This window comes from Pempheris klunzingeri, chromosome 18 (assembly GCF_042242105.1).
Source record: "Pempheris klunzingeri isolate RE-2024b chromosome 18, fPemKlu1.hap1, whole genome shotgun sequence".
Taxonomy (NCBI): domain Eukaryota; kingdom Metazoa; phylum Chordata; class Actinopteri; order Acropomatiformes; family Pempheridae; genus Pempheris; species Pempheris klunzingeri.
In genome coordinates this window covers 16,752,468-16,769,283 of record NC_092029.1, presented here as the reverse complement: position 1 = coordinate 16,769,283, position 16,816 = coordinate 16,752,468, and the positions used below count along the sequence as shown (strand labels likewise).

Genomic DNA, 16,816 nt, shown 5'->3' with positions numbered 1-16,816 from the left:
CCGCTGAGGGTACGCTTCTCTTCTCTACACTTGAATCCATGTTTCTATTAGTGGGTAGTGATATTAACCCACTCGTCATGTTCAAAGTATGATTTAGGGTCATATCCATGGATACATCATCCTCAGCGAACATCACTGTTTTATCTCCACTAGTGGGCAAAACACTATAGTTTAGGAGGGAAATATCTGCATCATTGGCAATGTTTATAGTTTGACTGTGGGTCATGTCCATGAATGCATCATCCGTAGAAAACATCACAGTTTTCTCCCCAAACTCCTGCCCAGTTTCAAAGTTAACCTGTTGAAGGCGAACATTATCATTAAGCATTATAATAACATAGTAAATATCATTACATCAAAGAACTTTCGCCATTTGGCTGTGGCAAAAACAAGCTCACCTTATCCCTTTGCTGAGAAACATGTAGAGGAGCTTTCAGCAGGGTTTCCATTCCTAAATTTGAAGACTTGAATTTAGTAAAAGTCATCTAATACTGCAATAGATTACACAAGCACTCGGTAAGACCTGTTTGGAGTTGAAAAATTTACATCCTTACCTGCAATGTGTTGAATGCCATCCTCAGTGGTTGCCACTTGGACCCTTATTAAAGAAAACACACAATAATCACGCTGTTAGGTCAGAGAAATTTTACTGGTTGGGTAGGACTGAATCTAAGAAATACAACTGAATGGGTAGAAAGGATGCAGCGGCCTTACCTATTTTGTGTGGCTGCTGCTTCTACGGAATAACACAGAACAAATATTACAAATGTGCTCCAAAAAAAAAAAAAAAATCACACACTTGTAAATATTACATGAAATACTTACTTGTTGTTATTAACTCTTGTAAAGGACTTCGGGCAGGAGAGGCATTTTTTACATCCCTGTAAAGAAAACATGATGATTAGGTTTAAATGTTAGTGTCCTTGTGGAAAATGAAGACTGACTTTTTTTCTAATATCTCACTTTGAAAACAGGAGAACTTCGTTGGCAGGGGCAAAACTGACTCTTCTTGAATTCCTCTTTTCCACTGGCTTAGCACACTCCACCTAGGAGGAAAAAAAAAATATATAAATTAAAATATAAACACAATTCTACTGTTGTGAGGTTGAGAATGGATGCTTATAAAATATATTAATCCCAATTTTTACATATAAACACAGCCAGGTAAAACTTAAATCAAGCAATCCATTTACCACATTTTCCTGTTGCTCTGGATCAGGGAGTCTGACTGATTTCTGCGGTGCTTTTAAAATCTGCAAATGATAAATACCAAATGATAGCGTTCAGGCAAACGATTTATTCACAAAAATAAAAAAAAGTATTTATACTTTGCTCCTAACATTATTTGTAGCACTGACCGAAGAAATGCGCCGCCTGGAGAATCCACTGTTTTCACTGCAACACAAAACACGGTATTCAACAGGGGTACATGTGGCATGTTTATTATTATATGCAATGTGAATACAGTCACATCACATGTTAATTTCAATGGCAGGTGTTAAGATAGGCTTCAGGTAATGTGTAGACTGTTGCTTTGAGGTTCATGCTAAAAAAGGACACATGGCTGCTTTCTCTCAGTTGTATAATTTTCACTCACTCATTCTTGGCAGGATCCAAAGGCTCCATTTTCAGCTGTGAACAAATGAAAACAGTAAATATCTTTCTATCTATTATTAAATTTAAGTTAGTAAAACTGACATATACGCACAGATGGCCTTCCATTGGCATACAATGTGAATGACCATCATTAGCCAACACATTTAACAACCATTATTATAACATGAAAAATGAACTTATCCACAGCGTGCTGTCCGTTATTCAATCTATGTCAAGAAGGTATTCAGACTCCATGACAGAGGGGAAATATGGGACTGGATGGACAGGGGTTACATGCTTGTCTGTACTATAGTTTAGGGTTTTAACTTTATCATCCTCCCAGGTAATGTGGCTTTCACGATAATGTGTTTGTACAATAGTTGAGGCTAATCGTCAAAGAGCTGAATGGATGGACTCGTTAATGAGTACGACCTTAGCTGATATAGCTAAGATTTAGCTGAGATATGCATTTCCCCTTTGTCAACAAACGCTAATGTTGCCTATTCCACCGCAAAACACGTTCCCACACAAACTTAACACGTTCACATTAGTCTCCAAACCAAACCCAACTACTGACTTCGCTACTAAGGGTAAAAACACTCATTTTATTGCTAAATTAACGTTCGTGTTCGCTGTTCACAACATAAACAATAAAATAACTTAAACCCAAAAAACTTTACAGCGCATACCTCGTCGTTGTTTTGAGCTTATTCCTCCCGGTTTAAGTGGGATACGGTTGTGTTATTACCAGCAAACTAACTTTAAACAGTTTTCATGTCGAGCTGCAGCTAACGTCAACGAGCCTCGATGCTAACGTCTTCAGTTTTGAATTTAGCCGCCTCCGCGCATGCGCAGTTCAGTCTCTCCTCCAGGTTTCTGTCCGCTTTCTCGGTGCCTCTTTTTTTTATTTCGGTTACTGCAGTTAAGTTAACTCGACAAAAGGTTGCTCATGACAATACGAACAATTTGTAGCTCGAATTAATCAAGAAATACAAATCGTTCGACGAGCAGAAATACAAAAAAATAGCTTTATTTATACAGGAAATAGCGTGAACAAACCGGAATTGGTCATTGAGGGCGGGACGTTTTTGAATTCGTGCGGCTCAGCTTTGACTGTTGACAAATCCCACATTTACCGACTCCATCAAGGTAGGCATTATTATTGTTATATCATTGAACCATGGCACACGTTTGTATGATTCACTTATGTTGAAACTTGGACTTAACTTGGACCTAGCTGTTAAGCTAAGCTAACTAGACGCTTGTAATGTCCTGCACCGATTGTTATATTTGGGGAAATCGCACCAAAGTCCATTCAAAATCTGTCAATTTTTATGTCCTGCATAATAGCATATAAACAGGGCCATATAATCCATGATATAGCTATTGAGTTTTTAATATACATCCAAACAGTAGATATTTGATGAGTCCAACTAGTTACATTATAGTTGAATAGCTGGTTCAGTAAAGATGTCCAAACTAGACTTGATCGCTGTTATTATTCTCATTGCAGATAAAACCATGTCTTCAAAAATTCCCAGAGGTGAGCAGAATCACCCATTCTTGCACTTTATTAGTGATTGAATAAGTGTGTATTTTAAATCTATAAGGTGTTTGTGTTTTCCAGGTACGCAGTTACCTGCAGAAACGAAGAAAACGGCTCACAAACTTGAATCCAAAGACACAGGAACTGTATCAGCAACAGCAAATGCTGCCTTTAAATCAGATGGTATTCTTAAATCGCAAAAGGAAAATGTGCCAAGGTAAGAAATAGCAAATTAAAGGTGACAAACCTCTGACAAAGCCGCCCTAGATGACCCTACAGGGGTGGACACAATTCAAGGGGAAACCTTGTTGTCAGGACGTGACAGATACAGACTTTCTCCATAAGGGCAAGGGGACAAAAAGTGAGAGTAAAAAAAATAGTTTTAACATCCACATCATAAAGTGAGGCTATGCAATCCTGTAATCTATCTGGCATCCTTTGGTGTATCACAAACCCCTGGTACCTGCCAGGCTCTGCTAGTTTGCTACACAGCTATTGAATTCAAATGTTCCCACTTTTGTCTTCCAGAAAAAATGTTGCTCCTAAAGTTCACAAAGGGTAAGTCATACATTATATTGCACATACTTAACATGTAGAGGTTTTCAGCCATTTTTTCCACAACGATTATATTGCACCTTTCCAAAGGGTCTCGACTAGGTATGGGCAACAGGCAGAGCTCAAGGGGCAAAACCAGCATTTGATGGCTACCAATGAGGAGCTGCAGAAAAACCTCACAGAGACACAGGTGCAGAGAGCAGTTTTTTGCATTTGTATTTATAATCACGTGAATACATTAATTAGGCTCCTGGTAGAGTGCATGCCACTTGTCTGTTGTCTGCATTTTTGTTTCTTTATTAGAATCTGTGTTGTTTTGCTAAAGTTCTTGTTATATTGCAGCAAAGAGTAGCAGAGCTGGAGCTGCAGTTCAGCGAGCTTGAAAAGGAAAATGCAGGGGTTCAGAAAAACCTGAAGGACTGTCACGTACTCCTAGTGGCAGCCAAAATAGACCCGGGTGAGCGTGTATGCCCATTCTCAAAGTGCGTTTTTGTCTACACTGCGTGCACAATTATTAGGCAAGTTGTATTTTTGAGGATACATTTTGTTATTGTACAACTACAGTGCTCTTGGTCAATCCAAAATGTTAACAAACCCTCAAACCTGAACATTTAAGTAGTAAAAGTGAAGTTTTGGCTTTCTTAAGAGAATATCTATACGTACACCATTATTAGGCAACTATTAGTGTGCAGAATTATTATGCAACTAAATGAAAAACAAAGATTTTCCCATCTCACTTGTTTATTTTCACCTGTTAAAGTGAGAATAATAAACAAACTCAAAATTTACAAATAAACATTTCTGAAATTTAAAAAAAAAAAAACCCTCAGTGACCAATATAGCCACCCTTCTTTTCAATAACAGTCACAAGCCTTCCATTCACGGAGTCAGTCAGTTTCTTGATCTGGTCAGAATCAACTTTTTGTGCAGCCGCAACCACAGCCTCCCAGACACTGTTCAGAGAGGTGTACTGTTTACCTTCACTGTAAATTTCCTGCTTAAGAAGGGCCCAAAAGTTCTCAATAGGGTTTAAGTCAGGTGAAGAAGGGGGCCATGTCATTAGTTTTTCATCTTTAAGGCCTTTACTGGCCAGCCACGCAGTGGAGTACTTTGATGCGTGTGATGGAGCGTTGTCTTGCATAAAAATCAAAGTCTTCTTGAAAGATGCAGACTTTTTCCTGTACCACTGCTTGAAGAAAGTGTCTTCTAGAAATTGGCAGTAGGTCTGAGAGTTGATTTTGAGTCCATTTTCAACCCGAAAAGGTCCAACTAGCTCATCTTTAATAATACCTGCCCATACCAGTACCCCACCTCCACCTTGCTGTCGTCTGAGTCGAAGTGGAGCTCTGTGTCCGTTACTGATCCAACCACGGGCCCATCCAACTGGTCCGTCAAGAGTCACTCTCATCTCATCAGTCCACAAAACCTTTGAAAAATCTGTCTTCAGATATTTCTTGGCCCATTCTTGACGTTTCAACTTATGTGTCTTGTTCAGAGGTGGTCGGGTTTCAGCCTTTCTTACCTTGGCCATGTCTCTGAGAACTGAACACCTCGTACTTCTTGACACTCCAGGTAGGTTGGAGTTGTGGAATATGGCAGCACTGGAGGATAATGGGTTCCTGGTAGCTTCATGTTTGATTCTTCTCAAATCTTTGGTGGTTAATTTGCGTCTTTTCTTCTCGACACGTTTCTTGCGACCTTGCTGACTATTTGCAACAAAACGTTTGATGGTTCTGTGATCACGCCCCAATATCTTAGATATTTCAAGAGTGCTGCATCCCTCTGAAAGACTTTTTACAATATTTGACTTTTCAGAGTCAGTTAAATCTCTTTTTTGGCCCATTTTTCCTGAGGAGAAGAATCTGCCTAATAATTATGCACACCTTGATATAGGGTGTTGATCTCCTTAGGCCACACCCTCCCTCGTTACACAAATACACATCACCTGATATGCATTAAATCCAATAAGCATTCAAGTTTATACAGCTTGGAGTTGGAAATTATGGATAAAATGATGATATGGTCAAAATAATCACTTGCCTAATAATTGTGCACACAGTGTAATTTCAGTTGTTCAACTTGATAGAAAATAACACAAGATCTCTTTGATTCTTAGTTTTAGGAGAAAGAGTTGGAGAAGCTGCACAACAAAATGAAGATAAAAGAAAAGAAGTTATGGTACATATATTTCACTTCAGTTTACTTTATTATTAGTCATGTTTTATCAGTCATGTACTTAAAATTACAGCTCATTGCAATCAAACTCACAAATAACTACTACAAACTGGAAAATGGGTAAAATTACAGTAAAAACATGGACCTACAAATCATTTCCATGCCACATAAACAATAAACGAAAACTGAGAAAAAGATTTTAAAATTGACACTCCACTTCTGTCTTACACATAAAGGGTTACTGGCTGTTTGGCTATAGTAAACAACTTTTATTGACTCTATTTCAGAGCGTCTCCACAGAGCTGCTACATGAATTAAAAGCATTTGGGGAAATTGCATCACAGCAACGTGCACGGCTAGAGGTGAGTCACTCAATGAAACTTTTATATTGACCGGTGTAACTTCATTGTGGCTGATTAAACTGACTGTGGGAGCACATTTGAAATGTTCCTTATTTTCTACACTCGTAGGAAATCCAAACAACAATGACAGAACTGGCAAAAGCGCGGGAGCATATGATGCAAGAAAGGGAGAACTTTTCCCTGGAGGCTTCTGAAATGGAAAACGCTCTCATGGAAGCCGAGGCCCTCCTGATGTAAAAATGTACAATAATTTACCTATTTAAAATGAATGGGCTGTATATTGATGGATAATGCGTGTTTTATTGTTAGTGTGACTAACTGAATAAAGGATTCTTCTTTCCTCGTGTTTCTCATCTCTTCATTTTTCAGACCGTAAACACACAGTCAGTTCTTATAGGTCGAACAGGATGTACAATATTTCACCAATGTCATCTCATTTACAATTACCTGTGGCCTGTTTTTAGAGGAAACTTACCGTTATATCCACAGCTGAAGATGTTTTGGATTAAGGGTACACAGAGTGTCAAGAAAATGTAATTAAAAATATATTTAAGCATTCAAGAGCTTCAGGCTAGATGTTTTTAAATATTTTGCAATTTTTTTCCATTGAAGTTAGCTTACAGTTCATTGTTGCATTAAAAAAGGTCAAAGTCATTATCTTAACTGCATGAAATGTACATCCTCTTTCTGATCCTCACTGAATGGTCTTAAGAAAGCAGTTTTCCTATACACTGACATCTGCCAATGAATATGCTTGCAAATATGCCTATTGCAATGTTATATCAATACACTTGCATGTAGTCTTTGGTCTTCACTTCCTATTTGTCTTCCAAGGATTTATTTCATTGAACATTACATTGATTGGGTGGGCTAGTTGAAGTAGGGGTTCTTGGGGCTGCCCAGGCTGGTTGTAACAGTGCCGGTGTTGCTGCTGGTGTTTTTAGAACCACCCTCGGCGCCGTTTCTTTCTCTGGGGTGGCTGGTGTACCGGAAGTAGATGCACAGGAAGAAACCTGCCACCCAAAGAAAGATGGTCACTCAGAAGGACAAGTTGAGCCTATGACATGTCTCACTGCTCATGTATTATGTGAGTGGGTCTTATTTTCACAGTCATCCATGCTTCGACATGCCGATTCAGCTTACCTCTCAGGGTTTGATGCAGTTAATGGTGGAATGATACACATGCAAGTCATTCAGCACATGATATTCATGGTTTAGCCAATGCTACAGTAACACGATTGTACTCGTCTAATTTGAATTGAATGAATTCAAATAAGTGAAATGTGAGCATGTGTTATAACTGAATGGTGCCGGATGAACATGATGAAGGACAAGAGGAGAGTGCCTACTTTAAATGGGTAAAGATGTATCTTTTTTTATTTTCCTAGTAGAAAGTTTTTGAAATGTAATTTTTCAGTGTCTTGGCCATCCAAAATTTCATTTGTTTCCATTGTATTGGGGTGCTAGTGAAAGTCTCAAAACTTCACAAAGTAAAAATGCAAAGTATCTGCATGGCTGGATATTAAACAGCACAAGAAGTGAAAGACAGAAGTAAAAATCTACTTTCATGAGCAGCAAGTATAAAATAGTTTTTTAAACTTTTTTTTCTTATTTATAACTGCTGGATCATATCCAGGCCAATCACAGAAGTGGATACCTTGGAGAGAATTGAGGACCGTGAAAATGTAGTAGGCAGGGATCTGGAGGACACTGAAGCTGAAGAAGGCAAAGCCCCATGTGATACCCAGGATGCAACACAGTCCCAGGATGGTTACAACACGTTTGCCACTTGTGCTAGTTTGCCCGTTGCCTGTGCTGGTTCTCCTGAGACAAAAGAGCCAGGACACTATGACGATGAAGGTAGTGAAGGTGAAGAGGAAGACCAACGCGTAGTAGCCTAGGTTGACAACGAGGTGTACGACACTGTCTGTTATCCAGCACCTTTGAACAGAAAGACATGTCAGTAAAAGAAACATGGCTATATTCTATGATTCTAAATATCAAATATATAATCCACAGACTTCAAGAATATTCACCAACTCACATGGCCACGTTGTTTTCAGTGACATCAGTGTAAATGACTTGTTCACCATATTTTCCAAGAATAAGTAGGACAATCCCAATTACACTAGGTAGGACTGGAAATGGAAAGAGAAAATAACTAACGCTAATTAACAAGCCACTGAATTGCACACAATCGTGTCCACGGTCAAACCAAACGGCAGGGAATAATGATGTATACTCACCCCAACTTGTAATGGAGACTTTGAGTATGTAGTGAGGGATTAAAATTTTGCCCCCAGTGTACAGCTGCAGACAGAGGTGGAAGGCCTGCACGGCAAACCAAGTGAAAGTGGCCAACATGAAGTAGTGCATGAGAGCCGCCAAGATCTTACAACCCACAGGGCTCTTCAGTTTTGCCACATAATTGTTGATGAAGAAAGTGAAGTTAAGCAGGAGCATGGCTAACACCAGCTGGACGAAGATTGTTGTGGCTACACTGGCCTTGTTCCTCCTGTGAGAAGACACGAACATAGTCACAGTCACATCATGTTCAATTTTCCTAATGTTGTGATTGTTTCTAGACAATCTTTATCATTGGTCAGATAAAACCTTTTGAGTTGCCACTTTGAACTCTCGAGTTTTTATAGTGTGTGCGTTGGTAATGTAGTCATATAAGTAATAATTATTTACGTATTATTATATAATCCTAAGTATATTGTATATGTATTTTTATATACATACATTTATATACAGGTACAGTATATCATTCATCAATATACTTAGGATTAGCTTCACTTCTTTGGTCTCTAAACACTGTTTAAATGTAAAGGCAAGTGCAGTAGTGGCCTTAAAATAGTCCATACAGTTATTTCTTAAACAATGAAGCCACTATTCAACAGTTTCATTTGCCTACTGCCAATGTGAATACACCATACCCACCACAGGGTTTTAAATTTACATGAACCTTCACTACATTAACTACCATCTTCATCTTTCTCTTGCCTTCATGTCTTTTTATTTGCTCACTGCATTTCTACTAATTATGGTAGAAACCAATTTTAAACCTCATTCTTTTATTGTAAAGGAAAGATCTCAGTATGCATGGCTACAAAATGAGATAACTTAGCTGGCAACACCTGAACAATCCAATCTCTACATGAGATCTTTTGTGGAAACAGTGGCAAGAACCTGCATGGTTTACATTCTGCAGTTAAAAACTTACAAATGGAGGATACCAATTAGGCGAGGTCCTTTCTTTAATTCTTAGACACAGTATATTCAAATATGACTCAGTTTAGGCCAAAAATTCTTAGTAATTCTATACTTAAGAATATTATTCCTCCTTGTGTGGAGAAGGCTTTGGAACGACATGTAGACCTTATTTATTTGGAAAATAATGCTAATGCTTTATCTTAAGTAGCCGTAATTTCCTGGAAAGAACTAATTTGATCTGAAACTGATTATAAAGACAAAGTTTTCTTACCTCACAATGAAGTGAACGAAGAGGACTGCTATGAGGAAAAACATAGACAAGCCAGAGCCAATTTGGGTGATGGTGGTGAGAGTGTTCAGGTGAGAACTAGAAATAGTTTCATTGAAAGGAGCCTGCAAAGAGTAAAAACACTTTTAGGCACTTTGTCTCAGGCAACATGGTTTATGATGAATTTCAATGTGGGAGGGGGAAAGGTAATACTGTGGGGGAGATTAAAAATGAGGTAGCTGTAATACAGAGTGCAATCAACCAAGTCTAACGCACCAATAACACAGCAAAAAATGTCAAATGTCTACACTGGCATGTAATGTTGTCTCCATTTTTTATTGTCTCACATCCGTCATCAGTCCAGTTCGGTTGGCTTCCTGAAAGACAGGAACAGAGCAAGAAGTGCAGAGCTGAAAGTGGAGGGTTCATAAGTTCATTTGTGTGAGGAACAACAACGTGACTTGAGCATCAAAACTCCGGCCCGTCAAGTTTAATCCACTTTTCCCCAAGGTTGCCTTGAATATAGGCTGTTGCACTCCTGATGAGGGTAATACATTTCAGATTGGCATGACAAATATAGTGTACTACGAGTTAGTAAAGTTTTAATTGAACAAATATCATTAGAAATGTAAATGGCACATTTGGTCTTGTCATAGCCGTGAAAGAACACCTGTAGCTAATAACACTAATGGCTCTACCTGATTTGAGTGTCTCATTAATAATGCATATGTGCTGTGTGTTTTACAAGTCCACCGGCTTTTTTCATGGCAGATATTACAACTTAGGTGTTACTAATAACATTGCCCGTCATCCTGATACGCGTCCATATGAACACCCCCCTTTTGCGGTATTCACAACTTCGGAAGTGAACATTTTCTGAAAGCTCAGGGTTCTCAAGTTTTGAAGTACTGCTGAGGTCTTCAGAACTGGCGTGGACTAACCATGGAAGTTAATTACTCAGAGTAAGTTAATATGTTGTAATTTTATTCATTTTCATTTTTTTGGTAGGAATTTTACGTCTGAGAAAAATGTTGATTTTCCTACATTTTGCCTCACATTTCCTGCATAAATGTTACATTACTCGCTCAGTAGACAGCTAAATTGTTAACAGCTTTTTAGATATAAGCAATGACCACAAACTATAAAAGCTACTTGTTACACCAAGAGGTCTTCTGGCACCCATGTTGCCCTGCGGTGTTGCCGACATGACCACCTGAACACCAGGCATATTGTGTAACATGGGCTCACGAGTTCCATTTGAAGACAGCACATGTCTCAGTTCTATTCAGTGAGCCGAGACAGTGTGACTGTGAGTCAGCAGGCATGACAACATTAATCCCATTGTTTACACCTGTGGTTTTCTTAATGTGACATGTGAGAATGTCCTCTGTGAAAAAGGCTTATTACACCAGTTGCGTTCTTTGTTATTTCATGTCTAGTTGGTGTAAACCTATCCCATTTTTTTGAGCAACATCATTGATCCACATGCAAATTAGCAAGAGAGATGAAAATACCGTCGCCATTCCATGAGCGACAAGATGGAATTCCTTCCTGTAAACAAAACAACAGAACTGCATTAATAACGGGCTCTTGGATGGTGGACAAACTCAAAGAAGGTCCAATAATACACATTTGATGACGCTCTTACGTATTTCATGTTCCAAAAATTGACGTGTATTTTGTCTGTGAGATTGGTGATATGAGTTCCCAGTTCAACAGCTAAGATCTCGTTACCTAAAATGGTGCTGTTCAACTCATCCTGGGAAAAATGGAACAATGGCAAAAAAGCAATGTGATCAAGTATGAAAGGTGTATCTACTGTATCACTGAGGGTGAAACTGAAATATTTTCCATACCTTAGAAAAATTGATGAATCGGAAAACAGCTGCAAATGGTACAGTAACATTCAAACTGACAGCTTTATCAAACGCTTCTTTTGAAACTGTAACAGATCTTGAAAATGGTGCCAGATCATCTCTGTTGTTTAAAATCTGCAGGGCAGAGCAGACAAAGTGTACAGTGCAGTTTCAAAGTATTATAAAACTATTCATTTAATTGTGTCCAGTTATACTAATATTATATATACTTATATATCATATTTGGATGGCATTTTTAATTTCGTTGTACTTGTTACAATGACAACAAAGTTCTATTCTATTCTTTAGTATTCAAAAAATGAGTTTGACTAATAAATCTGCTTTTAAAGGTAGATAGTTTGCATTACGACAACTACTGAACAACACCAGCCATATCCTTCAAGTTACTCTTTAGATTAAATGTAATTACCTACAGAAATAGTTCAACAAATTGAAAAAAAAACTGTACTGCTGTTGTGATTTTAAGGAGAGATATGTGCTGTACACAGAAGTGTACCCATCCGTCTCTCCTGCTATAGCACATGTTACCAGATTCAGTCTGGCTTGTGGTACAATGGCGACTCTGACACTAATGTGGCACCCAGGTGTTGTTTTCTGGAAAGAAATTGTTCTAGCAAGTAACTCTTAATAGCTTCTCAACACTTGTCAGAGTCATTGTTCATCAAGCATCATACTTAATGCTCATATGTTTGGTTTTGATGCTTTGACCTCACTGCTGGAAACAAAGCAAATGAGAGAATTTCCCCTAAATGGACAAAAACCAAATGATTTCCAAATGAGAGACATGATGGCTGGATGATATATCCTTAAGGTGGTAGGTAGCTGAGCTAATTACATTACATCAGTATTATGAGGTCTGTAATGGGAATGTTACTCTGTTGACACAGCACATGTATGAAGGTCAAATAAAAGTGTTGCACCCACATATATGGTGTCATCTGGAGACTCATACGCAATGGTGACTTCGTGTACGTCCTCGGGTTCTGTTTCTTTTACTAAGACACCCGTGATCCCTTCTCCAACAGCCACTGAAGCCGAGGACGCGTTGATGGAAGCGGCAAGGTCGGCCATTTTGTTCATGACGTCACTGTTGACATCAGAAGTAGAATATTCATGCATTATATGAGGTACAATTTGTGCAACTATATAATCAGAACTTTGATATACTGTTAAAAAACATACACATTACCAGTGGAGAACATTTTTAAATAGCCTTATACATTTTCTGTTGTAATTTCAATGTTGGATGAGAAGACCAGTACCACTCGTATATATGTGTGCTAAGTAAGAGTGGAAGCAGGGGGACACAGCTAGCCTGGGACTGTCCAATGTTTAACAAATGACTAACAGCACCTCTAAAGTTCACTCATTAATAGTATCTTGTTTGCTTCATTTGTACACATATAGAATGCAAGCTTTATGTTTTCCAGGAGAACTATTTCTTGGTGAACTATAGCGTGGAGCAATGACTTCCTGGAGTCACTTTCTGGGCAAGTTGTCATCTTTGAATTTGTGTGCAGATCAAACAAAAATGATACAACATGTTAATTAGCGTCCATTAGAGGTGGCGTAAGACAGACCAGGCTAGATGCTTCCAATTTTCATGTGAAGCTGAGCTGATCACCTGCTTGCTTAAGCACCACACTAACCTTTTCATCTCGCTCTCGGAAAGAAAGCGAATAAGCGTAGTTCAGTGTATTACAATCATTTGTACCAGGTATTAGAACTAATCTCGCACACATACATTCCAAAATTTCAAACTATTCCTTTAATACATTCATGGAGCAGGTCTTACGCAGCTTGGGCAGCTGTGAGTTGTTCTCCTGTTGCGGTGAAATTGAAATCATCGTGAAGATCGATCTCCGCCTCAGGCTTTTTCACTGGATCATCACAGCTGACACACTCTTCGTTCGTTGCTGTTATGTTGATGATGTACTTGTCTTTGAGCCGTGGACCTAAAAGAGGGGAACATCTGCTTTATCTCAAGCACTGGCTAACATCATTGCACATCCCCTCACTAAAACGTACATAAGTAAGGTAAAATATTGTATATCACAGTTTGTGCCACAGTGTCCGAGGCAAGATGGGCATTATATCGCGCGCCCAATGCTATCAGCAAAAAGACAGGAATGACAGAAGTTTGGAGAGCTGCAGAAACAATATTTACACATTTCTTTTTTCCTTATCTGAAGAGAGCTCACCTGTTCTGCTGCAGTAGTTTGCATCGTAAGTAGATTGTTCACATATGTTTGTATGCAAACATCTCACCTGGCAAGGTGCTATTGAAGGAAACAATAGAGGCATATCATTTCAGAAAGTGAGCATCTAAAATTATTTAACAATATCTTTTATATCGCAAAAGAGAACAGTAGACATATAAATTGTTTAATTAATATTCAATAACTTCATTAAGAGATTTATCAAGTGCAAATGTAATCATATCTTCGTTAGCTCTGTGTTTATCATTTTGTTGTACAGAGTGGACTGTGAAGGCAGTGGGCTTACCTTTGGAAATGTGGTTGAAGACACACGTAGCCATATCATTTTCTGGAAATACATATTTTTTTTTAGAAATTAGCAACTTTTATGTTTGCATCATGTGTCTTTGTATCTTTAAAGCTGAACTGTTGTTTTACATTTTTTTAAAGGACCCGTTCAACCAAATCACACACAGACAGACACACACACACACACACACGCTTGCTAACAAGCAAGTATATGTTAGAAAACTAATTTTCCAGCTTTTTTTGGGGGGGGGTCTACCCAGGTGCACTGGACAATAAATCCAGTAAAGATGAACAGATTTTGACATTACAAAATGTAAAATACAGTCACAGTCATGTGATGTCACCTGTGAGGTTGGATACTGAGTTGTTGCAGTGCGTCCCATGCAGGACAAACAGATCCAATTTCCTTCTGACATGCCATTTTGAAATCAGCAGTCTATAAGCATCGTCCTTCTGCATCAGAGGCCACTGTTTTTTCAATGTTTCTGCTGAGTAAAAATAGAAACAGTATTTGCTTTTAATTTGTTGAAATTTTTAAAAATCCAGTATTCTGTGAGTACAACAAGTAAAAAGTAAGTTTGACTCACGGTTTTCACCATTTTTCTGCACAAACACTATGCAGCCACGTCCTATTGAGAGGTAAAGAAGGCAGTCTTTTTGTAATGTCATTTAGTAACGTCATATTACTCTCACCTTTCTTGCATACTTTTACACTGCATTTGCAGAATTACCACGAATTACTAAACAAAAAAGTCATATCTACCTACTTCAGGTTACCAGACTACAGCAGGGCTAAAGGTAGATGTTTGCTGGGAACAAAGCGTCATCAAAGCACTCAAAGAAGGGGAAAAATGCCCGTCCTCAAAGGGGCGAGACACAAAAATTGCTTGCTAATACTTTGGAATAAAGCCCAAAGACAACAGTGTAATTATTTACTTATTGACATACAAGATACCAATGAAATACTTACAGGGTATCTACAGGTCCAAAGAAAGAAGAGCAGGGAATATAATTGTAAAATAAATGATACTATGAATGATTTCATTCCTTTCATACATTCCCCATTTTGCTCATTAAACACAAACATGTCAACCACACTCTTGGACTAACATATAGGCACCCAATAAGCATTATATTGATAACCTGCACAGCTGTTTTTGTTTTGGTTCACTACCCAAGTATACCTGTCAGATAAATATAGAGCGACATCAGTATTAAGTAGCATAAAGCTGAAATACTCAAGTGAAGTACAAGTACCTCAGAAAACATGCTTTCCGCCACTGATCTGTCCCATCTCTCCCTGTCACATTGTAACTATAAATTAAATGTTTATTGTAGTTTCGACTCACCCAAGTTCAGATGGTTTTGTGTTGTGATGACACCATTGAAATTATCAGCAACAACCAGAAGTGTCCCTTCCCTTTTGAAACAGCATTTCAGAATTTGCCTTTTAGCACAGCTACCTCCTGGGGCCAAAATAAAATCAGATCACACAAGTTAATCGAAAAATGTTACATTCTTATCATAGTATTTTTACACATTATGACAATCATAGTGGATGTAATGTAATGTAATGTAAGTCCTTAAGAGAATAGCATAATGTAATATATACAGGCACTTGTTTAAAGTTCATCAGAGAAACTTGAGAACTTACTCCAAAGAAGGCCCACCAACAAAACCCAAATCATCCTTTTCATCTTCCCGTGGTTGACGTTAATGTCAAAGTCGCCTGAGTCCAGAGCTCTGAATCTGCTCACTCCATCTCATTACCCACTTCTGATGGAAAGGAAGTGGAGTTGCCAGTTCTGTCTGGTATGGGCCTAATGTAAAATCTCGGTCAGGTGACTTTGCATAGATGCCCACTCCGACCAATTTGTTTGGCAAATTCTCAGTTCCTGAAAATATCATAAGACATGAATCCTTGTGTTGCTCCCCAATGCAAAATATCCCAAACAGCCATCACGCCACTGTACATCACACATGATCTACAGTGAGTAAAGAGCACAACAGCTTAAGACGAGTTTGGGGAATTTACTAACTGCCGAGATTTGTGTTTCTCTCGTGATGCTTTTATTACATCGGGGCTCACCTTTGTGCGCAAACACATTCACTGCACATCACATTGTGATGTACCCAAATCAGCTTATAGAAACAAATTGTGTTTAATGTGTAAAATAATTCTGGGGTGTGGGAAAGGAAGACTTATTTTTCAGACAAGAATCGTATCTGTTCACAACCTTTTCTAATATTTTTCAATATAACGTAAATAGTACATATTCAAGACAGTATAACAACGTATAAATAATGAAGAGTGTTTACATTTGAACCTCATTTGTTGTTTACATTTGAACCTCATTTGCACTAAGTTAATTGTCAGGTTTAGTTGCATTTGCAAATTAAACTTCCTGTTGCATGAGGGATTTGGTTTTTGCATGACTCACTGCGTTTGATGCGCTCTCATAGTAGACCTATAGCCTACAAACTTTTTCAGCATTCTCTCAAACATCATATTGTACAACGGGAACAGCTGATGTGTGATCATTTAAACTGGGGGAGAAAAACAATGTTACTTTGGGAATCACTCTCATTTGCTCTCTTGCTCAGAGAGAAGATCGATGCCACTGTGTTGAAAGGCCCTCTTCACAGCAGGCATTTGAACTCATCGCCGCAGGAAAAGCACAGCTGTAACTGCTAACATTAAAGATGGCTGTGTT

General features: G+C 38.4%; 1 protein-coding gene across 1 annotated transcript; it reads left to right on the top strand.

Moving 5' to 3' along the window:
* The first annotated feature begins 2,683 nt into the window (after positions 1-2,683).
* Positions 2,684-6,580, top strand: knstrn (kinetochore localized astrin (SPAG5) binding protein). Its single transcript, XM_070849702.1, has 9 exons — positions 2,684-2,745; positions 3,110-3,139; positions 3,224-3,359; positions 3,671-3,700; positions 3,788-3,887; positions 4,040-4,154; positions 5,814-5,875; positions 6,160-6,234; positions 6,343-6,580. Exons 2-9 carry the CDS (start codon positions 3,118-3,120, stop codon positions 6,469-6,471), a joined length of 669 nt encoding a protein of 222 aa, XP_070705803.1. The 5' UTR covers positions 2,684-2,745; positions 3,110-3,117; the 3' UTR covers positions 6,472-6,580.
* Positions 6,581-16,816: the final 10,236 nt, after the last annotated feature.